This window comes from Macaca thibetana, chromosome 1, assembly GCF_024542745.1.
Source record: "Macaca thibetana thibetana isolate TM-01 chromosome 1, ASM2454274v1, whole genome shotgun sequence".
Classification (NCBI taxonomy): domain Eukaryota; kingdom Metazoa; phylum Chordata; class Mammalia; order Primates; family Cercopithecidae; genus Macaca; species Macaca thibetana.
In genome coordinates this window covers 73,911,245-73,936,557 of record NC_065578.1, presented here as the reverse complement: position 1 = coordinate 73,936,557, position 25,313 = coordinate 73,911,245, and the positions used below count along the sequence as shown (strand labels likewise).

Sequence of the window (25,313 nt, the reverse complement as noted above, 5' to 3'; positions counted from 1 at the left end):
ATTTCTAATCGTTGTTTCTGTGCTTGGCACTCTAGCTGATAGATCTCAGAGAGCTTGCTTTTCTCCTCCTGAGGCTTTGTTATCAGACAGACCTGGCTGAAACCGAGCTTGCCATTTATAAGCCATAGAATCTTGAGTAAATCACTTTCTTAACTTTTTCAGCCCCAGCTTCCTCAGTTGTAAAATGAGAGTGATGGCACGCAGCGCTCAGAATTGTTGTGGCAGTTAGAGATGTGCAATAAATGGGTGTTGTAATTATTGTTACTATTAACATCACTTCTTTGGATAACAGTCTGTGAGTTTTGCGTACAAATGAGAAGGACTTTGTATTTACTTATCAGCATCATTAACAAGCACTTATTGAACACTGGTTGTATGCATGGCAATTCAAATAAGAAAGATGCAGCCCTTTCTCTAGAGGTTCAAATATAGCCTCTCAGCTAGCAGTGTTCAGGGACACCCGGAATCCTGATAGAATATGCAAATATGAGAGCCCTGCCGCAGACTTAATTGAATCAGAAGCTCTGGTAAGGGGCCTATCAGTTTTTCAACAAGCTCTGCAGGTGGTTCTGATGCAGGGTCAAGTTTAAGCACCTTTGCCCTATAGGAGCTTCCACTCTAGTTGGGGAGCTCAGACATAGTCGCACAAAGACTGTAAGTGGATTATCTGTAATTCCAAGCACACTTTCTATAGGTATATCTCTTTCTTCCATTGGAAAATGTATTTGCAAAAAAAGATTACCAGTAACCCATCACTTGTAGCACAACTCTGGTTGATCTCAATACTCCAGTGTGTTGCAACAGTAGTGGTAAAAAAATATAGTTAGCAGAATTAAGAAAAATATGTGTCTTGCATGAAAGAGGGGAGAGAGCTTAAATAAGTGGAAAAGAAGAAGGTGAACAATCCATATGGGTAACGCTCTTTGTTTACAGGGGATAGAGAATAATACAACACATCAACAAATATGCCCACAGAAAGAATTAAAGAAAAGGAAAATAAGTAAATCCACAACAAAAATGGTCACTCCTGGGACTTGCAATGATGCCAGTTGAGACCAATATTGAATATCTTCTATGTATGCTACCGCATAATGTGTAAAATTCTGAATCAAAACCACAAATTAAATTACATTTTGGGCTGGAGAGTGGAAGAAAAAAAAGCAGTAGGAAAACAAAGTAATGAAACCAATTATTTTTAAAACAAACTGATGAGCTCCTCTGTAGCTACCATGTTTCCCATCAAAGTATTTCCTGCGAGATCATCAGTCCTATGATCACTGCTCCTGGTCATTGTTTCAAGGTAATACCCCACCCTGTTCCTCCAGGAAAGTGTTCAAAAGAGAAATGAAAAGAACACCTGGGTTCCATCAAGGGAAAATTGTTACTGTGATGAAAATCTTGTTTTAAACGTCAAGTGTACCACCTGTGTGTGTTTTCACAATGAAGGGTATATGAGACTTCCTTTCTCCTTTTTGCCTCATGAAATATGCATTAAAAGTGAAAGTTTATCAACCATAGTGATATATTCTTTTAGGCTTAAAAGCTACTGCTGCTTTCTCTCCCTCTTTCTCCCCTCTCCTTTCTTTTCTCTCTCCCTCCCTCCCCGCCTCCCCAAGGCCTCTCTCTCTCTCTCTCTCTCTGTGTGTGTGTATGTGTGTGTGTGTGTGTGTGTGTGTGTGTGTGTGCTTGTCTGTCTTCTCCACCCTCCAGCCTCTCTTTTTTGGAAACTAACATCACATTTTCTATTTTATATTTCTATGTATGTTTTATTTATTCATGACAGATCACAAGAAGTGGAAGAATACTTTCTGAAAAAGAATATAAACTAAATATTATGAAGCGGGATCATCAAAAATATATCCGGGAGTGCTTAGCCCAGGCAATTTTTCATAAAGTTCTTGATATGGAGGTATAAATATATACTTATTTTTTATTTTATTTTTTTCTACTTCCACATCAATGAAGATGGAGGTATAAATCTTTACTATTTTCTTTGTAATTGATATTGTCTAATATGGTAATTAATAATGCTTTTGTACCTAGAAAAAGAGATATTCTTTCTGCATTTCATTAAAAAAGAAAATGAAACAAAGAAATACTCAATATCTCTCTGGGAATCCAGGAGCCAGAAGTCTAGCGTAAGCTTTTCTCCATTTCAGTTGGAGAAAAATATGGACATCATTATATATTTTGTGATATTTAATTTTCCAAATGTAGATTTTTTCATTCACAATGGCTACTCTAAAACATACCAGCCCTCACCATCTGTACCTCAATTTCCATTTGCTGAAAAAAGTGACATCTGTTTAAATATCAGTAATTCCATTGCCATGAATTATTTCAGATCTGTTATTCTTTTAAGGCTCTGAAGCTCAGCCGTATGTTACATTTCAAGGAATAGGCATTTTAACATCTGCTGTCCCTTCTACCGTAGGCACGCTGGTCAACATAGATGCACAAACCAAGCATCAACAATATATTTTTTTAATCTGACAGGGCATCTTAGTGGGATATCTAGCTAATTTGATAAATTATTTCAGCCTTGCTCCATGGAACTTGAAGCTTCAAGCATCAACACCATTTTAATCTCTGTGAAAAAGCATGTCGCTTCTTGGCTTGACCATACAAGCAGTAAATCAGAAAGCTTGGCTCGTAAAACCATTGACCTGTGAGTGCAGTAAACATTTATGAACAACTGTAGAATCATCAGTAAACCAATATTAAGTCTAGTGCCCCTGAAAATATTTATTATTATGCTGCATTAGGTAGATGAAGTGTTCACTTAAGATGTGTATGATCTGTTCATTTAGGAATTTACTTTGTGCTTCATATCATGACCGTGAATTACATAGAATTGTTGTTTGTGGCCCTAAATTCTTGCTTATGAAAGTATTAGCTGTAATTTTTCTGTGAAAACAATAAATAGTACAGCATAAAATTAACACCTTGTTTCAAATTTACCCCACAGGCACTGAGTTCTCTGTTAGCCTTAATCCTTGAAGTCTAGTTTTCCAAAATCTCACTTAACACATTCTGACACATCATAACTGTAGAATATGCTATTATTTAAATCTTTGTGGATTCCTAGTTCTGAATGAATATTTTAGATAAATGTTAATATGTAATATATTAAATAATATAATTGTTACATAACAGAATAAATCATATATAAATATAATAGAGCAAACTATCTTTAAATTGTCACATTTGTCTCACATTTAGTTTATGCTGATGCTCCTTGCTAATACTGCCGTATTCACATTCATGCATTCACTCATGCAACAAGCCATAATTGCAGGCTACCATGTGCCAGTATGAGGCTTTGTGTTGAAGCTGCAAGGTAGGATTAAAAAAAATACTGTAGAATGTGACTAAGTACTAGAGGAGAGGAACAAATAGAGTGAGCTCAGAAAAGAAGAGAAGGATGACTTTTCTCTGTGGGAGTCAGAGGAAGCTGAACAGAGGCCTTGCTGTTTGAAGACTGAGTGAGGGTTCCTGTGAAAACGTGGAAAAGGTGTTCTAGACCTCAGAAGTTACAGAGGTGTGAAAGGACATAGTAGATGGAAAGGAACCCTCACTGAGGCCAGACTGCACAGTGGGTTAGTTGGCAGGAGTGGCAAGAAGTGACACTCTCCCACAAGTTGGTACCCAGTCTCTGGAGAGCCTTAAATTCTCAAGTAAGTTTGGGGTGTAGGTGATGAGGCGATGAAATGTTTTTCAGCAGGGGAGTAAAAGAAATGAGCAGAGCTGTTTTAGAAAGATTATGTTGCTAAAAATGTGGAAGATGGATTAATGAGCTGGAAAAGATTGGAGGTGGGAGGTCAATTAGGAAGCTATTGCCGAAGGGTGTAGGCTAATAGCAGTAGTGGTAGTGCTGGGAGATGCAGCTGTCTACAGAGAAGCTGAAGTGGGAGAAAGATTTAAGCGGACTGAATGCGAAGGAGTGAGGGAGAAGAAAGAGCTCAGAAGAAAGAGTTTCTCACCTGGTTGGAGGTATGTGCACTGCAGGAGATCAAGAACAACAGCATGAGCTGAAAAGGAACCTTCAAGTGGTCACAAACATGCCTGTTAGAATGGTGTCCTGGAAGCGGGAAGATTTTCACAAGCTGCAGAATGGTTAAAAATGATGAGCACTGGGGAAACAAAGGGAAATTAGGTTTGACCCAGAAGACAAAAACATTGGTGGACTTGGCAAAAGTAGTTTCAGCAGTAGGGAAGTGGCAAGTCAGTCGATGTGGATGACTACAGTGAGTTGGGGATAAATGGAAGGTGGAAAAAGGTTGATAGTGAGTTGAACAGTTTGATAATAAGTGGGTAGGAGATCAGAGGAAGAGAGAGAGGAAAGAGAAGTGTTAAGAAGAGGATTGATGATAGGAAATTATTGAGTCTGCAGGGCTCCTAAGGCAGTAGGAGGGAACCAAGAACAGAGGGGAAACATTTTTTCAAAGGGCCAATGAATAAAACACTCTCAAATATGTCTAATTAATTTCAATTTGCCTTTTAAACGGATTATTTTTACGTGAGGCTTATTTTTAAATTATAGAATAATATATTACAAAAACTTGGGGGGAAAAGCATAAAAAAGGAAAATAATTACATACAATTCCTCCTTCAGAGACAACTGCTGTTAACATCCATTTCTTTCTAGTCTCTTTTCTATTCATATTTTTACCTTAGTAAACTCATACTATGTTGTGACAGGGACAACAAGGTTTTGTGAAAAAACAAGCAAAAAACAGGAAGTTAGTGTCAGATAGGCCAAGGCTGAAATTACAGCTCCTCCACTGGCTGGGTGTATGACCTGGGGCAAGTTCATTATCCTCTGCCTCAGTGTCTTTGTTTGTAAAATAGGGTGGCTTGGCAATTAGAGTTGTTCAAGAAGAAATAATGTATGTGAAGCATCTTCCTAGCACAGGAACAGACACACAATAAGAGCTTGATAAATTAAATTGTATTTCTGTGAAATTCTGTATCCTGCTTTTATCCTGCATTAGGTGCATTGTCCATCTTTTTAAACAGAATCTGTATGAACCTTATTTAATGATCTGTATGAACCATTATTTAAATGATCAATTATATTTTATTCCATCATATGGATGTGCCAGAAATATAACCATTCTTTTTATAGTTTATATTGTTTCTGCATTTTCTTTTACCTTAAAGAAAAAGGAAAAAAAAATTTTTCAGATAGCATCTTTGTGCATAAGACATTTTAAAAAATTACTTAGATTTCCCACAGGTTCAGAAGTGAAATTTAAGGGTTAAAGGTTATGAACACTTTTAACTGCCTAATATATGTTGAAAATTGAATTTCCAAATAGTTGCACCAATTTATATTCCCACTTGTGCACTGATGCAGATGATTCTTCTCCATTTCAATGACAAGAGGGGTAATTGAGAATATAGTTAGCTGTTGGAATTATTTTTCTCTAAACTGGTCGTTGCTATAACCGATATGATTCTCTCCTTTATTCTTCCTGTATGCTTAGCGTTACCATCAGCTTGAAATAAAAAAGAAATTGGAGACCTTAGCTAGGAAGGAGCGAATCCAGATGTTTAAGGTAAGGAGTTATATAACTGTCTTTTACTTCATAGTATTATTTTATGATTTAAAAAAACAAAAAAATACAGTGAAACTATGATTCCAGTTCCCTGGGACACTTTACTTTTGGGTAAAACATAGTTGAAGTCAATGATGGTTCAACCAAGCCTAAACCTTAGCCATCACTATTACAGAAGATTGTGACAAAAATAGGAGCTGTTTGTACAAAATAAATTGTAATGAGGCACAAACCTTTCAAAGACAAACTTGAAAATATTCCTGAAATTTCGCTTTTATATATTCTTGTGATAGAGGGCAAGGGATTTTTGTTTGTGTCTTAAGAAGGTAAAAATGGATGGTAATGTTTCCAACCTGATGGTAAAAAGGGCTTTTTAAGAATGATACTATGACACATTTGCATTTGAATGTGACGTTGGAAATATATGGTGGAAAGGATCCTCATTAGCAAAAGAAAGCATGATAAAATGTAGATTTTGTAAAAGGCATTTTAAAATTCCTTGTTTTCTATTTTTAAATATATCTTCTTTGCAGTGAACTCAGGAAATATAAACTTGAATCAAGAGATGAGATATTCAGTTAAATTCAAGATTTCCATTTAGGTTGGCAGTTTTACTCAATTTCTGAAGTCATTCGTAATCACATGTTGTTCTTAATTTTCTGTGTACTGTGGTATTACAAATATGCAGCCTCAGATACGTTTCACGAACTGACGAATATTTGTAAAGCTTCTGTAGAATAACTTGTCATAAAAGACAGTAATTTTTCACCCTTGCCTGATGGACTCAGGTCTATTTTATTAGGGTGAGAAGATAATTTTGTTACAAAAATGTTTTCAAATGACAGAGGATGGGTCAGTTTTTCAAGATCAAAGAGTTCGTGTGTAGAGATTTGTGGTTAATCCAGCTTTGCCAATATTGCCCGACATCAAGGACTAAGTCATAGATTCTATAATTTATCTGCTGAAATGTTGATGGAGAAAATGTGATTACTGGAAAAAAGAGTCACTCACACTGCATGAAGCAGGAAAAGTTGCTATGTGTTATTCACCCTTGTCCAGGTAGCCAGACCCGCTAAAGGAAGTACATGGGCACATTGTAGCATTGTCAGAGATTTGCTACCCTTGTGCCTCTTCATATGATTTTTATTTGAACAATTTTCACTTTATTACTGAATTTGGCACAAGATATATTTTAGCTCTCATTTTTTAAAACATGGGACACTTTTTGCCTAATGGAATTATTCATTTTCTAAGATAGAAAAGTACTATTTTCTGGTAGTCTACTGATCACAGTAGTAAAGTTCATTATGCCTTTTGTAGTGATCTGCTTAAAATTAACAAATATTATTACTAAAATGGAGGATACACTGCTTTTGCAGTTATTTCTTTGAGCACAACTAAAGTCGACTCAATTTCTTGCCTTTTACCACCACACCTAACTCCTTAACAAAAGTAACTCTTGGAAGAAACGAGAAAGAATTTCTTTAGTCATATAGTATTTCGTACATGTCATGCATAATCTAACCTAGATTACTAACTGTGTATCTATTTGCTAAATTGCTTTCTTATTCTAGGGAGAGCACACAAGAAGGTCTGTTGAAAATAACATGCCAATCCTATCTCCCCACCCACCAGCCGGCCCAAAGACTAATCGTGGCCATAGTGTTCTGATTGATGAAGGACATTCCAGTCCATTAGCACTGGTGAGTAATATTAAACACTTTGTCATGCAGTATCCCAGCTAATTAATTTATTATTTCTTATTCTCAGAAAGGATACTCTCTGGGAGCATGTCTGCATAATCCCTGCCAGTCCTACTGAATGAAAATATAGTCTTGTATCTATTCAACTGTGTCTCTTCTGAATGTCTCACTTCCAGTAAATATCACCACTGCCAAATCAATTTTGCTCATGAATGCTAGATTAGTTTTCTGGAAGTCCTGATTACTTATGTTACTTATATACCCAAATACTTTCCCTGGCCTGAGAAAAGCTCAGACTCTCAGGTGACATTTAAGACCTTAAACCATATGACCTCAAATTAGCTATTCCAAATTTTTTTCTGCATGATTACTCTTCAGCATCCTTCAATGCAGCAAAATGGGACCACTATACATATTCTATATTTTCTCACCTCTGGATTTTGTTCTTGCTGTTCCCTCTACTTCCACCTTATCTGTATATATTCAATGGTTCCATATAGCATATTGGGCTAAATACTAACATTTGAGCTTCTTTTATTAAAAGTCTGCACACATACTCTAAGATAAAAATAATTAAATGTACAGAAATTCTGTCCAAAGAAACTAAACAGTGATATTTTATTCCAGTTTGATTCTTTTCTAATCTAAAGGTGGTGTTTGCCTGAGGGAAGGTAAAGTACCTTGAAATAATATAGATACAGGAAAAGATTTGTAAAACATTTGCTGGGGGTTGGTGGTTTAAGCTGTAAATGAATTGCTTGATTATATCTTATTCTTGCTTCGTGTAGCCTAATATATTTCCTTGTTAGCATGTACTTTTTCTGAATTGCAAAATATTTATGGAGAAATTGCGATGCTTTCACAGATTGTTGAAGTAGGTTCATCACATATAGTGATAAGCTTTGACATTTTTCAAAGGGTAAATATGTTTTGACATTTCTTGATGAACAGCTCAAATGATGAAAAGCAACCGTCTTTCCTTTGTTGTCACCCTATTTCCAGGTTTGATTTGAATATATATGTATACAAATTCTTTTATTGGATGGCAAATTCACTAGACTCTCAAAAGCTTAACCTGAGTGAAACAAAAGAAACAATCACGTGCTGTTTCCTGTCTTCCCACCTGTTTCAGACAGGAAAAATCCTTGAAAGGCTTTCTTTTCAATTTTCCAGCTGAACACCCTCAATAAATAGTTTATGATACATCCAGCAGATCTTAATGTGGTAGGAGTGAAAAAGTAATTTTAAAATTACAGGAAACACTGACACCAGCTTCAAAAACCTTTCTCTCTGGTAAGCCAGGATTCTTCACGTGGCCCGCCCTGATGGTGCTTTTGCACCGTGATACATATTGTGATCTTGGAATTAAATAGTTCCCATTTTACAGAAATCCAAATCTCCCTCCCTTTTTTTTCCAATCTGATACATATTCTTTAAATTTGACTTATGATCTCCAAGTGTCCCTGAGATAAAGATAATAATCCTTTTGAGATATTGCCATTGATTTTTTTTCTTTTTTTAACTTTTTTAAGTCAATAAGAAAATCATCCAACACAATGTTTGTGCCCTTGGTAACCTAAACTTTCAAAATAGTATACAGATTTTTAGCTGTACCATTCCCATTAAAACTATGGAAAATCATTTCAGCTAATTCTGCATATGCTTGGAACATTCACCCCTACCGATCTACTAAGAATTAGAAATGCTCAGCTAAGCTGAGTAATCACCAGGTAGTTAATTTCAATTCCTATTCTGGTATGGTTTTCAGAATGTTAAGCTACAATGCCATATTTATTCCAAGAAAATATATTACACACAATTTAAAATATAACGAATTTAAGGTGGCTTCTGATGTGAACTACAACAATTTGTAGCTCACAGCTGTTAGTTAATGGTGCAGATTTGTTTTTAGAGATAAATGTAATCAGTTAAACATTTGACTACCACATTCATCTAACTGAATGATATCTATATGCAAATGTAGGGAAGTAAAATTTAGAGCACAGCAGCCAATAGATCATGTTCTAGTTTGCAGTAAACTGTTCTCTTAAATTTCTACAATAGATTTTTCAAGTTTTTGTGTTCAGTTGGATTATTTGACAGGAGAGATCCTTGAGGCATGTTTGTTTTACAAAGTTCAAAAGAATACTTTTAGGTGATCTGATTCCTTTGTTCAGAAACCTGTATTCTAATTTCTCTTTTTGGGTTTTAAGACCTTTTACCTTGTGGACCATATAGGCTTATTTTTTTGTTTCTTTAAACCAAATGCTGCTTTAGTCAATTCACTTGGCTTCTCATATTGGTTGTGATGTAGGTTTGTGTATGGAAACCATAAATATAATAACATTGGCATAAACGAAAGGGTCTCCTCCCCATCTCAGCATATACATGAGTCTCAGCTGGCATGCTATCTTAACTCTATGAAGTCATCTAAAGTCCAGACTCCTTTTGTGTTGCTGATCTGCCAGACTTAGGGTATCGCTTTTATCCATAAAAGCCAAGATGGCATATCACCATTTGGATATTTCAGCCAGAGGGAAGGGTAAAGTGAGAGCACATATCTTCTCTCTAACCACATGACCTGAAAGTCTCATGTGTCACTTCTGCTCACATCTTATTAGCCAAAACTGAGGCATACATCTACACAGAATAGCAAGGGATGCTGGGAAATATCATCTTTATTCATAGTAACCATGTTCCCAGTGAAAAAAAGAAAACAGATATTGGGGAATATTATCTTTGCTACTCTTTTCAGGTCTTGCTCACAACCAGCTCTCTTCCTGGTTGGATGTTCAAATTTATCCTTCTTCTCTGCTTATCCACTTTCTTCTCTTGTTTACCATTTGGATAAAATCCAACTGCTTTTGTGGAACTTTAAGTTGTATTAGCCTCCTTGGCTTACCCTAAACGTTCTAAGAACTTTTACTTCTAAGTTATGGTCTCAGGTATTTTATTGTCTGTTTGGCAGTATTTGTGTGGTTCATTTGACACTAGTTGTTTTGTGTTGCCATTAGATGTTAAAAAATACTTTTTATGTTCTCACGGTTTCTATGGTGGAAATCCAATAAATGCTGACTTAACAAAATCAGAGATTTAGCAACATATGGCATGCTTCTTAAGCCTAATTTCTAAGGCTGGTTTTTGGTAGTAGGAGCTGCCTTATCATCATTTTTTAAAGTATTTACATACACTTTTCCAGAGCTGAATATTTGTTGTTCACCATTCTTTAAAGTCAATGTATTAAACGCTTTTCATTAGTCACTTATATACCATCCTTCTCATCCTCCTACCTAAATATGTATGTACTGTTCTTGATAGGCTTTCTACTATTTTATTGCATTAGAACAACTGGGTCAAAAGTCATGTATTCTACTTTTGACACGTTGCTAATCTTTTTTTTTTCTTTTTTTTCTAAGACAGCATCCCACTCTGTGGCCCAGGCTGAAGTGTAGTGGCACAGTCCCAGCTCACTGCTGCCTCGACCTGCCTGGGCTCAGGTGACTTCCCACCTCAGACTCCGAGTAGCTGGTGCACAGCACCACACCCAGCTAATTTTTGGATTTTTTGTAGAGACAAGGTTTCACTGTGTTGCCCAGGCCAATCTCCAACTCCTGGGCTCAAGTGTTGTACCCACCTTGTCCTCCCAAAGTGTTGGGATTATAGGTGTGAGCCGCTGCACCCAGCCACATTGCTAGTCTTTATACTAAACTAACAATATTCTTTCAATGCCCCCAGAGGCACTTCTAATGCATTATACTAGCACTTCTGGCATTTGCTGCAGTACATTCTTGATTAGAAAATCCATCAATCAGTGGCTCAGCAGGAGACAGATGGCTCAAACAAACAGTGTAATTAGAAAGTGTTTAATAAACTATTTGCAAAGAAGTAGGCAGGGCTAAGGAAATCCAACTACGGATGCTAAGCATGCTAGGGTCAGCATGTCAGAAGCCACAGCACCCAGGCCTAATGGGGGAACAGAGGAATTGGATACCAGAACCAGCTGCTAGTACCTGTAACTGAGAGAGGGCTTCCCAGAAGGAGCTGTGGACTTTGGTAGAGGGACCTACCTGGCCCATTATGACCCTGCAGGGTGAGTCAAGGAGAAGAAAGACCCTAATCTCATCTCCTGCTAGTGCCTCTCACTGGTGGACTCCAGCTGCAATCCTGAGGTTAGTGAGTGTAGTCCCGAAAGGAGTGACCCCCAAAGTCTAGGTCAGGCCAGAGAAGGTGAACGGTAGATCTAGAGAGACAAATGGAAAATATGTAGCATAGAAAACATATCCAATTCTATATACATTTTCCAAAGTTGCCACTTACATTTTTTTTATTTTTGTTTTCCTAGTATTTCAAGGATGCCGTTGAATAAATTGTAATGCATTTCCTTTCCTCTTTTGTTTGAATTATACTGTCGCTTTTACTTCAGCACCAGTCATAAGGCTGAAAAGATTCAGAGTAGAGTTTATATAGAAGACATTTAGACAGAAATGAGTCCATTCCAATAATATCCTTTTAGACCCCTAAAATAGGAACATTATTCAACGTAACATTCAATTGAGCAAAGCCATTGTATGAAGAGCATAAATTAGTTATTGTCAGCAAGTTTGCAGTATGAATAAAAATACAGGAATGTAACGGAGGACATCTCCTTTGTCTAGAATACTCTATAATTGTGGCATATAGTTATGTAGAGGACTTCAACACCATATGTTTTAACAAATACTTTGGGTCATAAGGGTATGTATAATGGAAGGACATAATTAAAGTTTAATCTGTTCAGTAAAAAGGCACCATTAATTACACTAGGCAATTTATTGGGTTATTAATTGGTTCTGGAAACATGTCAAGATACTAATTTAAATGGAATTTTTTCCCTTAATTGTCTAGACAGCCCCTCGACCATATACTGCTCCAGGAAATATGCAGCCTCCAATTCGATTACAGCCTCTTCCCAGTCACCCTGCAGTAGAAACTGTTCCAAAGGTAACTTCGAGGTCCAGATCAAAAACCTCATTGCTGGAAAATGAAGCTCTGTTTCCCATTGGGGTAAATGTTCTTTTTGTCAACAAATATATTTTCATTTTTGAGTAGATTATTATAGGTAATTACAGTGCAAGGTATTATATTAGATTAGAATCTACACAGTGAAAATTATATTGTATATGTATAAAACACTTACTACATACTTGTGATTAATTATGTCTTACTCAAATGGGAAGGCCTATAATTTGTGTCATTGAGCAAAAAAGTAAAGAACAGATTGGTAATAATGTATGGTGATTTCTCATTAGTTTACAAGGCTGATTGAAAAACAAAGGGGAAAACTTTTCCGAACCAGATATGACTTCTATCAGAAAAGGCCCAGTGTTGACTTCCTCCAAATTTTAAATGCATGAAACCTAGAAAATGAAACTTTCCAAGAATAGGTTTGCATTTGCATGCTGACTTACTTTCCCATCAATGTATGAAATTGCTTCAAGTTTGACTTTTAGAAGGTTGAATATAGAAAGAAAAGAAGGTCCATCTTTAAAAAATGCTGAGTTAATCACACATAGGAGCTTGATTCTGCTACCCTCTTAAGGTTATATCTCAGATAATTTTCCCTTATTTAATAGAGCACAGGAAGGAGGTATGGTAACCATGGAATATGAGTTACTTAAATAGGGAGGAAGAATTAGTACATTCACTAATTTGGAAGGTATTGTTAATTTTTCTAACATGAAGAAAATTTTGCCAGCTTAAGAAAAAAACCTGCGACATGAGTACAATTGTCACTATGTTCAAAGGAATGATTATGTTTCATTTCTTAAGAAACATAAGATATATGAAATTAAGTTATTTTTATTTTTAATTGACAGATAACCTTGACACTAAGAAATTAATTCAGACAAATGATTGTGTTTCACAGTAAAAGTATAAATACAACACTAAAAATAATAATATATTAATCCACTTAATGTGCTTTTCAGTTTCTGAAGCACTTTTCATAAATCTTATTTCAGTTAATTTAATAATATTTTTCTAGAAACCAAGAGAAATTAATCCAAAAGTGGTGGTGCTTTTATCTAGGGAAGACTACTTACAGTTGGGCAGGAACTTGTTGAGTCATATGTCAATTAGTTTGACACTTTCTAGGCTCTGGTCTCCACTTTGAAGGCCCAGAGAGTTCCTGTGTTAGCCAGTGTCCAGGAATAGTCACATCTTGTGAGACTGTCCAGGCTAACTAAACGAACTCAAAACAAGCTCATTTTTCTCTAGATAATAAACAAAAATAGGAAACTCAATGGTATTCAGGAGCTATTTATTCACCAAGAGATGTCATAGTCAAAGCTTATAGAAGTGCATTATCCCCTAGTAGGCAGACATATATGAGAAGCCAAATCACAATGAGAAAGTTGCCTAGTGAGCATGGAATCAGAATGAGGGGATACAGTGTAATAGAATGTTAATCATATAAGGCCTAGATGGCCTGATACACCCGTCTCATCTTGGGAATGGGCTAGCCAAAGGTACCAGAAAACTCAAAAGTCTTTGGCTAAAACCCTCTTTATCCTCCAGCGGTAACTTTGACATTAGGACTAGAAATATTCAAAGTCCAATGGGTAGGATTTCCTCTCCCCTAGATAGTACTCGGATGGGTACTTTCCATGCTTGCCAAGGTGATTATATTCGTTTTTAAGTTCCATAATTATTAATTCTACTTTGATCAATACTTTGTCCCATTAGATACGTGAACACCATCAATCAGGTATTACTTAAGCTCTGCTGGCTGGGGAGCAATTTTTTTTTCCTTTAATGTGACTCTTCAAATCTGTTCTGAGCCACTGGATAGATTTACTAATTGAATCTTTACAGGGCCTTTTCCTGTGTCAAGTTTTTGGGGTATGTTATTGAGAGCAGGCAGCTAATGGTAGCTCTCATGTGCTGACAAGATTGAGATAAATTCCACAATAATGTCAACTAGCTAAACTCACTTTTCATTTAGTAAATATTTATTGAGCATTTACGATGGCCTAGGTACTGCTTTAGGCATCAAGATAGCCAAAAGTAACTTATTGGAGCTTACAGTGTAATGTTCACAGACAAAGTATACTGTGATTATGTCTTATCTGTAATTTTTTTCAATGGCACTGATGATGACAATGATTTAATATAAAATCGGACAAGAAGCTCCTAAAGAAGAATAATACTCTGTACAGCGCTGAGCATGTAGTGAGCACTCAGAAAACTCTTACTGCTTTTTAAAAGAGTAAAATATATACATGTTGAAAGTACTTGAAGGTACAACAGATAGAAGTAGGTTGAACTTTGCTAAGTAGCAGCAGTGAGAGTCTTAAATTTAGGCAAAAGTGATTTGGTCAAAAACAGACTGGATGAGATGCAAATGAGTAAAAATAATGACTTGATTGAAAATGAATGTCCTTAGAATGAGAGTTTCTCATATATCATTGGTAGAAGTAGAAGTTAGTATAAGTATTTGTGAAGGCAATATGCAAATATCTATCACCATCTTAAATGAACATGCTCAAGCATTTTAACAAGTAGGAATTTATCCTAGGAATACACACATATGTGTAAAGAAACAGATTCAAGAATATTTTGTACTGTTGTATTTGCAATAGCGAACAACTGGAAGATACGTAAGTAATAGTGTATTGTTTTACCTTGTTGTGTTATATTAAAGTACATTTAAAAAGTATAAAGCCGGGGCCGGGAGCGGTGGCTCACGCCTGTAATCCCAACACTTTGAGAGGCTGAGGCGGGCGGATCACAAGGTCAGAAGATTGAGACCATCCTGGCTAACATGGTGAAACCCCGTCTGTACTAAAAATACAAAAAATTAGCCAGGTGGGGTGGCAGGCACCTATAGTCCCAGTTGCTCGGGAGGCTGAGGCAGGAGAATGGTTGAACCCGGGAGGCGGAGCTTGCAGTGAGCCGAGATCGTGCCACTGTACTCCAGCCTGGGTGACAGAGCGAGACTCCGTCTCAAAAAAAAAAAAAAAAAAAATGTATAAAGCAGAATTATTGCACTGGCATGAAAAGATGTCCACAATGCTGTTGAACTAAAACAAGCAAGGTAAAGAACAACATGTTAATGTTTTTGAAAAACTGATAAACCTTTTCCAAACAAGGCATGCAATTGGTACCTACACAGAAATCATTTTGTTTTAAATCCTTAAATTCAAAAAGTTCTAGATTCATTGATTTTCTTGTCCTTATTATTTTTTTACTTATTTTTATTTTTTTATTACAATATAAATGTGCTCCCTTACAGAAAAAATGGAAAATATAAGAAAAGCAAAGTTAGAACGTGACACAATGCAATATCAACCATTCTAACAATTGTGAACTCCTTGGTGAATATCTACTTAAATCTCTTTCTGTTCATATGCTTTTTTCAATCAAAATATGGGCTATCCATGCCCTTTGCTTATAAGTTCCTTTTGCTCATTTAGCAATGAGAGATATTTAGAGAATGACTTCTCTTTCTACAAAATAATATTTCACCAATAAGCATATTAAAATACAAACTAAGTTGGTCAAAAATTAATTAGAAATTTCAAAATAAACATAAGTACAATATAAATTGGTATTTTAGAAATATAAGTAAATTTTTGCAAAATATATAAATCACTTAAATATTCCTTAAAATTTGGAAAACTACCTCAGGTACACAAAAATTACCAATTTGTGAAAATTCAGTGACTCACTTATACCTGACAAATGTAATTATTGACTATACCTTTGGTATTTTTTAATGATTAAAATAATACATGCTGATTAAACTCTAAAACAGTATGAAGGTATATCCCTAAAGGCAGCCCCACATTCAAATTTTTTCAGTCATTGCTGTTTTTAATCAGAATTCACACATAAATTATTTAAAAGAAATTTATGGTCATACCATATGAACCTTTTCATTTCAGGATAAATAGATTCATGTTATTTTTGTTTAAGCCTAGTGAGATCTATCATATGAACAAAGCAAGATTTAAACACCCTCCTATTGATGGACTTATATGATGTTACATTTTGTGTGACTAACTTCCTTATATATATATATGTGTGTGTGTGTGTGCATGTGTGTATATGTATCCTTACACACATTTATATTAGTAAACTTGTATGGTTATCGGTGTAGGATTTATTCCTACCACTAGAATTTCTAGGTCAAAAGGTATGTACCTTAAAATTTTGATAAATATTTTAATGCTCCCTCTGTAAATGTGGTAATAATTTACTCTAAATAGTACATGAGTTATTTATGCTAAAGTGTACATGCCAGTTTGTTTACAGCTTTGCAAACCCTGCATATTCTAATACCTAGATGCTTGAAATCAGAATATGAGAAAAGTACTAATTTCCTATTGCGAAGTGGGCTAAAGCTCTGCTTTAAAGCACAACACTTCAAACTTCTTGATTTTAAATTGTTTACTTGTGTTGGGTTTAATGGATTGTTGAAGAAAAACCCCAAAAGTACTATAAAAAGTCATCACTTTATGTTATTTAAAAAATATAACACATAAGGTTAGAATTTTATGAATATTTAATTTGCTGCAGATGCTACAAAGTGTCATTTTTCAGCAGACTGGAGTGTTTTGAGTTTGTCTATTGATATCAGTTGTGTTTGCATGCAACGTCAATCATTTAGGCTTGTCTTTAAATTTGGGTTACGTTGAGTCACTGATTCTGTTTCATTGCTTCTTATGTGATGAAATATGATTACAGGGCAAGAAGGCAGTGATGAAGTTCAGGAACTCCATAGGCAATTCACAGAGAATGAATTCATATCAACTTCCAAACATTAACAGTTACATGATGCCTATTCCTCCTCCACCACCCCCAAATGGGAAAATCACAAGAGAAAATAGATCTGAAACATGGAGAAGGAGAAGATTTCGTCCAACCACTGCTCCAAATGGCTTAGAACCTCTTTTGACCAGGGTAATTATGGAACACATTTTTCTTTTATTAATTCATCACAGATTACATTGCACTATTAGATTTCTAGGTTTACAGTAAAAGAATTTGGAGGAAATTGCATGCAAAATATTCTGTGTAAAGAAATACAATTTTATAAGTAAGCTTGAATGAATCTGAAACCAAAGACTTGAGTAGTTCAGTTGCATAATGAGTTTAGCAAAATTAATAATAAAAGATTTAACAACTCTTGTGGTCAAATTTAATTTGAACAATACGTATTTCCAAATAATTTATTTCCTTAAATGCACCGATTCAATCACGTGTTGTTAGAAGTATCTTAACATCTAATTTGTAAAAATTGAGAAACCTTGATATACCTAAAAAACATAATATACTTTATTTTTAACAATTTATGGCAAATTACTATATCATACCTAGAAAAAATTATTTCAGTGTTCTTTGAAGAGATTACAGTTTGTTGTACTCATTTCCTCAAAATACTAGTAGAAGAAACAGTTTTAAGGCCTGTTGGACTTTATAAACATACAAGCTAGTAAGAAAGCAAAATAGCTCTTCATTTTTATTACGTTAAATATACAACCAATAGCAATTAAATGAAAGTTTTGTGATTGGCAAATGAGCTGGGTTAACATTTCACTGGCTGACCATCAAGAAGTGAAGTGTCAGCATGCACATAGATTCTTAAAAATCAACCTCACTTTCAGGACCCTTATTCACCCCATGTCCACATCTCACTCCCAGCAGCTGTCCTTACCTCTAACCTTCTCAAAAGAAGGGGACCATCTTCTTCCTACTTGCTTGAATTTCCTTCTTTCAACTCTACTTTTACCAATTCTCTCCCTTTGTTGCTGTCTTTGACAGATTGTTTTCTCTCTCACCCCCAAGGCCCACCCTTGCCCTGTGTCTTTGATCAGATACTCTTTCACTGTTGGTGGTACTTCGTATTATCTGTCATTCTCTCTAATTTGGATTTGCCACCTTCCTCTAATATTCATCTCTGTCTCTCAACATATCCAGGCCTTAGATAAAGGAGCAAATTCTTTCCTCACATGATGTAACCTTAGACTTCTGTTTTATCCTGTTCTTCATTAGTAAGTTCTCTATAGAGCCGTTTACTGGAGCTTAGTCTAACAACCTGAGGCAACTCAACTTACAACAATATTCTTGCTCACAATCTTATCTACTGTTGGTCTTATCTACTTGCTCACAATCTTATCTACTGTTGGTCAGCTGTAATTCTGGGACCCAGACTGAAGGAACAGCTCAGAATGAAAGAGTCTGGAGTATGTTGGCCTCATGGGCAACAGAACCACAGAATGCTTTTAAGGTTCCACTTAGGAGTGGCACATGTCACTTACACTGGAATGCCATTTGGCAAGCCCTTGAGCAAGACTGACCTCAATGGAGTAGGAAGTATCAGTCTCCAACAGAAAAGGGCGGTAAATATTTACAATAATAGAATCTACCACATCCACTCACTTAATTTTTCACTCTGCATGCTGGCATTGGTTTCCACCTGGCCAATGAACATACTCTCCAAAGGTGTGGCTCACACTTAGCAAAAACAGTGACTTACTCCTCATTCTCAAACACTTGGGTGGCAGGATTTGATTTTCTGATGTTAAAATGTAACACTGGGGTACATTCTACCTGTTCATGCTCTTTAAAAAAACAAGTTTAAATGTCTCACAAGCCACAAGAATATATAAAGTCTTATCTATATATACAAGTTCAACAACAATAACCAAGCAAGCACCATGCACTTACTACATCTTCACAATGGACTCTACTATCATATTATGCGGGAGCCCCCTTTTTCCTGCCCCATCATTCTTTTTTCCAGAGCAACCGCCACACTGACTTCTCTGTGAACTATGTCCCTGCTTTTCTTTAGAGTTCTATCGCTTATATGCACAAAACTTCAGAAATAAGCTCAAACCTAGCATTGTAATGAAAGGACACGATTTCTAGAAGAAAATAAGCTGAATAGAATCTTTGGGTCACAGTCTGGGTTTGGTTTTTAAACAATTTTAAAAGCCCCTTCTGGGGAAGTCAGAGTGGTCAGGTCACGAATGTGTCAAGGTTTCTGGTGAGGTCCTAGTGTGAGTCAGACACTGGATGTCCAGCAGGAAAATGACCAGGGGAATGGGCTTCTGTAGCTGGGCATGGAGGAGGGAGCAGCAGCTTCTTCATCCCAGGGTCATGACAAGTGAAGCACAAATAAGCAGCTGAGCCAGGTTCCCCTGGGATTCTGCATTCAGGTTAGAAGCACAGCATGGTGTCAGCAGGCATGCTGGCTTTGACAGACCTTATCATGTCTGTCTCCTGAGTCACAGGGCTTCAGTCTGACTTACTCTTTTTTTTCTCCCCCCAAGAAAGAAAACCATTTTTCTCTCTTTTTGGAATCTCTATTTTGGGAATGTTAGAACTACTAGACTGATGCTCTAAGATTCTTAGCTTTTCTCTCCTACTTTCTACCTCTTTGTCTTTTTGTTCTACTTGCTGAGAGGTTTTTTCAATTTTATCTTCCACACATTCTACTGAGTTTTTTCTCCTGCCATGTTTCAGTTCTAAGAACTCCTTTTGTGTTCACTGAATGCTACGTTTAAAATGCATCTTATTCTTGATTTGTATGATTTTAACTCCTTGGTATTTGTAGAGACTTGCTTTGTGAGCTAATATATGTTCAGTTTTGGGAAAGAATCATATTCTTTAAATGTTGGAATTAGGGTTCTATAAATGTCCAATAGATAAATGTTAAGTATGTTACTCATATTTTTATATTTGTAGACGTTTTATGTGTTTCATCTCTTAGTTCTTGAGTTATAATGAAAATTCATTCTCTATAATTATGGATTTGTCAATTTGTCTTTGTAATTATGCCAAGTTCTGTTTTGTATATGTTTAGAAAATCTTCTTATATGCTCTCAGACTTACGATTATTTTAATCTTACCGGTGAGGAGATCCTTTTTGTCATATTACTTTTTGTCTTAAAATCTATTTTGTCTAATAATACTTCTTATTTTCTTTAGATTAGTGTGTGTGTCTGTGTATGTGTGAGTGTGTGTGTGTGTGTACTGTATATGGAGAGTTGACATTTGAATAACATGGGGGTTAGGGATGTCATTACTCTGCACAGTTGAAAATTTGTGTATAAACGTTGACTCCCCCAAAACTTAACTACTTATAACCTACTGTTGACTGGAAGCCTTACCAATAACATAAATATTCAATTAACACATATTTTGTACGCTATTTGTATTATATATGGTATTCTTACAAAGTTAAGTTAGGGAAAAGAAAATGTTATTAGGAAAACTATAAATAAGAGAGATTACCTTTATAGTACTGTACTGTATTTATCAATACCATAAGTTATGTCTTCTTTTATAAAATGAATCATCACCTATCAGCAATCTCAGCTAGAGAATTCAATTCAATCTTTTCTTGTAATGTCATGACTTTGCTTCTTGGAATGCTTCTAGCTTCACCAGTAAAACTTTGTTGAGTCCCATGATGTTATTCAGTGTTTACAGTATTATGCTAAACACAATGAAAAATATGTAAGAACTTTGAGAGACTACTTTTTACTCTGATGGATGATTTAGTAAAGAGATTAATTGCTCATGTGGACATGACTAGTGTCACATGGCATTTTAAGTGGATACTTGCAACACTTGAGCTCACTACAATAGCAACAGAAGGTGCCTATGAAATTATTACAGCAGTACAGTATGTACTGAAGTTAATTTTATGCAGTTATGATTTAATACTGTGTCTTTATATTTGTTTACATTTATCTTAATTGTAAATGGCACCATGCATGGTCTGTTAAGTGTATGTGTAAGTTTTGATAAATCTTAACTTTTTATAATAGATTTGTGTGTATTTTATGGTAGTAAATGATAAAACAGACTAGCATCTACATATATTTTATGCATTCGTAACATACCTTTGTCTTATTTTTCAAAATATTTCTTGCTATACAGTTTGTCTTCAAGTCTTTCAAATTGTTGTAAATCTCCAAATAATTTTCCAATATGTTTATTGAAAAAAATCTGCATATATGTGGACCCACATGGTTCAAATCTGTGTTATTCAAGGGTCAACTGTGTATATGCACATATGTATGTGTGTGTATATGCATATGTGTGTATATATTCCTTTCACTCTTAGTCTTTTGGTGTCTTTAGTTTTAAACTTTAGGCTTTAAATACGTTTATGTAGCATAGGGGTGGATTGTGTTTGATTCAATCTGAGAATCTCTGTTCTATTAATACATGAGTTTAGTCCAAGTATATTTATTTTCTTTAGTGATATATTTAGCCTTATTTCTACCATCTTAGTTTTTTTTTTTTTTTAATTTACCATGACATTTCTTTGTAGAATTTTATGCTATTAATTGCCTCTTCCTAAAACCTCTCCTCTCTTGCCTTCCACGGCATTTTGTTTTCATGCTTCCTCGCTGTCTCCTTTTACGTCTTGTCCTACTCCTTTGTGATTCCTTTTCATCTTCACCCATAAATCTACCCATCCCTATAGGCTTCAGCCTTTACACTTGTTTTTCTATTCAAGATGTAGTCATCTTCACAGATGATTTCATGCTAGATGTCTGTTGGAGTTGACTCTAGCCCTGATTCTTAGGCATAGAGTAAAATTGACTCACTGGGGAGAGTCACACACTTTTACATTAATACTTGAGTTTAGTTTATTTAGATATAGAAAAGATTCATTTAAGGGGGAGATGGCTGTTGTGACTAATTTACACATAAATTCATCTTTCATTTTATGGCTACCATCCACCAAAGAATCTTTTAAAGGCTCTTAAAAAAAGGAAAGAAAGAGTAAAAAGCGATGAAATGTGGCTTGCTGGTAGCCACCACCTGCTTCTCTATGAATGTGTAGAACAACATGGTTTCTGGCTTCTGTAATTCATGTCTCTGGGGATGATCAGTAGAGCCAAATGACAAGGTGTGTTAAGACTCACAGTCTAGCAAGTTGTCTCTGCACTCTGTTGCTTTGTCCTGTTTTGTTCTAGCACCTTCAGAGCTTTGTACTACATTTACAGAATCCATGAGACTAGTTACATTTTGCACTAAGGTTTATGTCACTACCTCCAGACTTTTGTGTTCCCATTCAGATCGAGGTAGTCTAACCTTACCAGTCACCTACTCTACACAGAAGCCTGCTAAAATGTGGATAGTTTCATATATAGCTTTCATATATAGCTTCATATATAGCTCACTTTTATAAAAGTGAAAGTACAGGCTTCCAAATAAGAGCCTACTTAATGGTTATGTTTATCTATTTTAAAAACCAATAACAAAGTTTGCTTTTATTTTTTGTACATTTTTTGAAAGAGAGGGCAAAAAGGTTATGATACTAGTTTGGGACTTTTCCATGAAAGCCCCCTATCTACCTCCTAGGTTCCAAATGAGCCCTGTGCAATTACAGATTCCAAATTGATAGGTCCTACTGCTCCTCAAATTCAACATGGTTACAACTTAAGTCAGTTTCTCCATTCAGTCGCCTTATTTCTCTTAAAGCACAAACTTTTGTCCTGTAATTTGGCCTCAAAATCTGTAATTTCTTCTTCCTTGTGCATTGCACATCCAGCTAGTTGCTAAGTTCTCTAGATCAGAGATGTCCAATAGAAATAGAAGGCAAGCCACGTATGCAATTCTAAAATTTTCTAATAGTCAATTTAAAAAGATAAAGAGAAACAAGAAATAAATTTTAAGATTTTAATTATTTTATTTAATCAAGTATATCTAAAATATCATTTCCACGTGTAATCAATATGAAAAATTTTAATTAAGTATGGTATGTTTTCTTATACTATGTGTTTGATATTCAATGAATATTTTATACTTACAGCAAATGAGCTACCTTTCAAATGCCCAGCATCCAAATGGGGGAAATGACTGCTGTCCTGGATGGCACAACTCTAGATGCCACCTGAACAGTGGCTCATGTCTCTGACAATCCTTTTTCATACTTACTGCTACATCTCTAGTTCAGGGGCTTGCTAACTAACCTCTTAATGGAACTATGGAACTATTGCAGTCATCTATATACTTGTCCTGCCTCTAAATGAGAACATAGCTCAGTCCAGTTTTTATTGATATACTAGGCAAGTGATATACTAGGTCCTGAGGTTACCAAGATGAGTAAGACTAAACTCTTTCTCTCATAAAGATTGCAGTCTAGCAAGAGAGACAGATATATAAACCATGATATATTGTGTTGAGTACTATAATTATGATATAAATAAAACACAGTAGAAACACAGAGGAAAGAAATATTAGTTCTGACTGAGGAGATTAGAGAATGCCTCATAGAGAAGGTGGCATTTGAAATGGGCTTTGAATGATCAGTAGGAAGTTAACAGATAGAACCAGGGAACTGAGATTGAAAGGCAGGAAGGGAAAAAAAGAATGAGCAAAATTCATCTCGTTTTTATTAGATTCTACATAATGGTGCTAAATTAAACTTTATGGAAAAACTCTCAACATGCTCCTCTGCTGCTTGAAACCTTCACTAGTTGACCCTTTCTTAATGAAAGTAGGTATATCGTTCTGTATGGCTATTTTAAAATGTGGGTTTTTAAAAATTATTCAGGTTTGGTGAGACTTACAGATTAAGAGACAATTGCCATCAAAAAAATAGATTGTTACTCACATGTCCCAAGAGGAGGGGACACACCACGTGCATTGGCCAGGGATCCATCCGGAATAATGTTTGCCAATCTGGGCATTGGAATCCAGCTAAATTAATAGGTAAAATTAACCATCACAAGGCTAGGTGCAGTGGCTCACATCTGTAACCCTAGTGACTTGAAAGGCTGAGGCAAGAGGACTGCTTGAGGTCAGAAGTTTGACACCAGACTGGCCAACATAACAAGACCCCATCTCTAACACCTGTAATCTTAGCTACTCAGGAGGCTGAGGCAGGAGGTTGGCTTGGGCCCAGGAGTTTAATACTGTAGTGACTGCACCACTATGATTGCACCACTGCACTCCAGCCCAGGCAACATAGCGAGACCCCATCTTCAATAATATTAATAATAACCCTTACACTACACCATGCAGAGCCACACAAGGAAGCACCAGAATAGATTAGGAAACAGAGGGAGTGGGGAAGGAAATGTGAGCAGGAACCCTTATTATGATATCTGTGGGAAGGAATAGGTGAGGTAGATCCTGAAAAATCTAGAGCTCTGATGCCTCTGTAAGGATTGAGGTGTTTCTGGGCATGTTAGGAATAAGCATGAGGTAAGGTTTACACAGTAGTAAGAAAAATGGCCCAGAAGAAAGTGAAAAGAGAAACCACACTAAAAGCAAAGTGGGAGGCAAAACCAGCGAGAAAGAGAAGAGAAAGAGAAGAACATATGTAATGCAGTGCTGTGAGGTTTTCATACAACCAGCTGCTCCCTAAGTCTTTGGGATATGAACACTCTTCCCCTGGCTTGTGTCAGATTTTCTCTGTCTAGGGCCACCAGCATCAACATGGGGATTGCTACTCTTTATGTCCAGGCTGGTTTTGTATCAATCTTTATCAAGGAATAGTCACCAAAGTTGGTGTTTGGTAACAAGATACTGTGAGTCAGTTTTCTTGTTCTGGTAACTATTGAGTTCCTATAAATGTACCAAGCTTCCTATTTAGGGTGGAACCCACCTACTGTAGCTTTATCAGAATATGGAAAGGACAGAATATGGAATGCCTAATTGTTCCATGTCTGTGTCCAGCTGGATCAACGTTAATTCGGTCCTTACTAAGCGTCAGCACTGGCAAGTTACTGGGGGCATGAAATCAGTAGGATGTCATCCTTATCTACTGAGAGAGAGATAATACAAGGAAATAGTTCCAATATCATGTGACTCATACAATTATAGAGGCCTGGAGATTAAAAGTAGTTGATAGTCTTTGGGCCACTACAATCTGTTCAGTTGCCAGACATTTAAATGTAGCATGAGAAATTGTAATCACTGGGAGATAGTAGGTGTTAGAAAATATAACACATTTTATGTTGTCTGGGGAATGTTGGAACTTATCCCATGGATAATGGGAATCACTGGAGGACTTTAAGCAGGAGAGTCACATGAT

The 25,313-nt window shown here is 36.0% G+C and overlaps 1 protein-coding gene and 1 long non-coding RNA gene across 2 annotated transcripts in view; one reads left to right on the top strand and one right to left on the bottom strand.

Annotated features, from left to right (window-relative positions):
- LOC126941172 (uncharacterized) overlaps positions 1–13,705 on the bottom strand; it is a 40,250-nt gene extending 26,545 nt beyond the window's left edge. The window contains exons 1-3 of the long non-coding RNA XR_007721138.1: positions 13,345–13,705; positions 11,332–11,504; positions 3,984–4,133 (exon numbers count right to left, since the gene is read on the bottom strand). This is a non-coding gene — a long non-coding RNA (uncharacterized LOC126941172). The remainder of the gene's footprint in view (positions 1–3,983; positions 4,134–11,331; positions 11,505–13,344) is intronic.
- The window catches only part of ERICH3 (glutamate rich 3), a 113,081-nt gene that overhangs the window by 25,090 nt on the left and 62,678 nt on the right, over positions 1–25,313 (top strand). Inside the window, exons 3-7 of the mRNA XM_050767416.1 lie at positions 1,784–1,909; positions 5,490–5,561; positions 7,136–7,264; positions 12,149–12,307; positions 16,991–17,206. Of these exons, the coding sequence (XP_050623373.1) occupies positions 1,784–1,909; positions 5,490–5,561; positions 7,136–7,264; positions 12,149–12,307; positions 16,991–17,206 (702 nt within the window). The remainder of the gene's footprint in view (positions 1–1,783; positions 1,910–5,489; positions 5,562–7,135; positions 7,265–12,148; positions 12,308–16,990; positions 17,207–25,313) is intronic.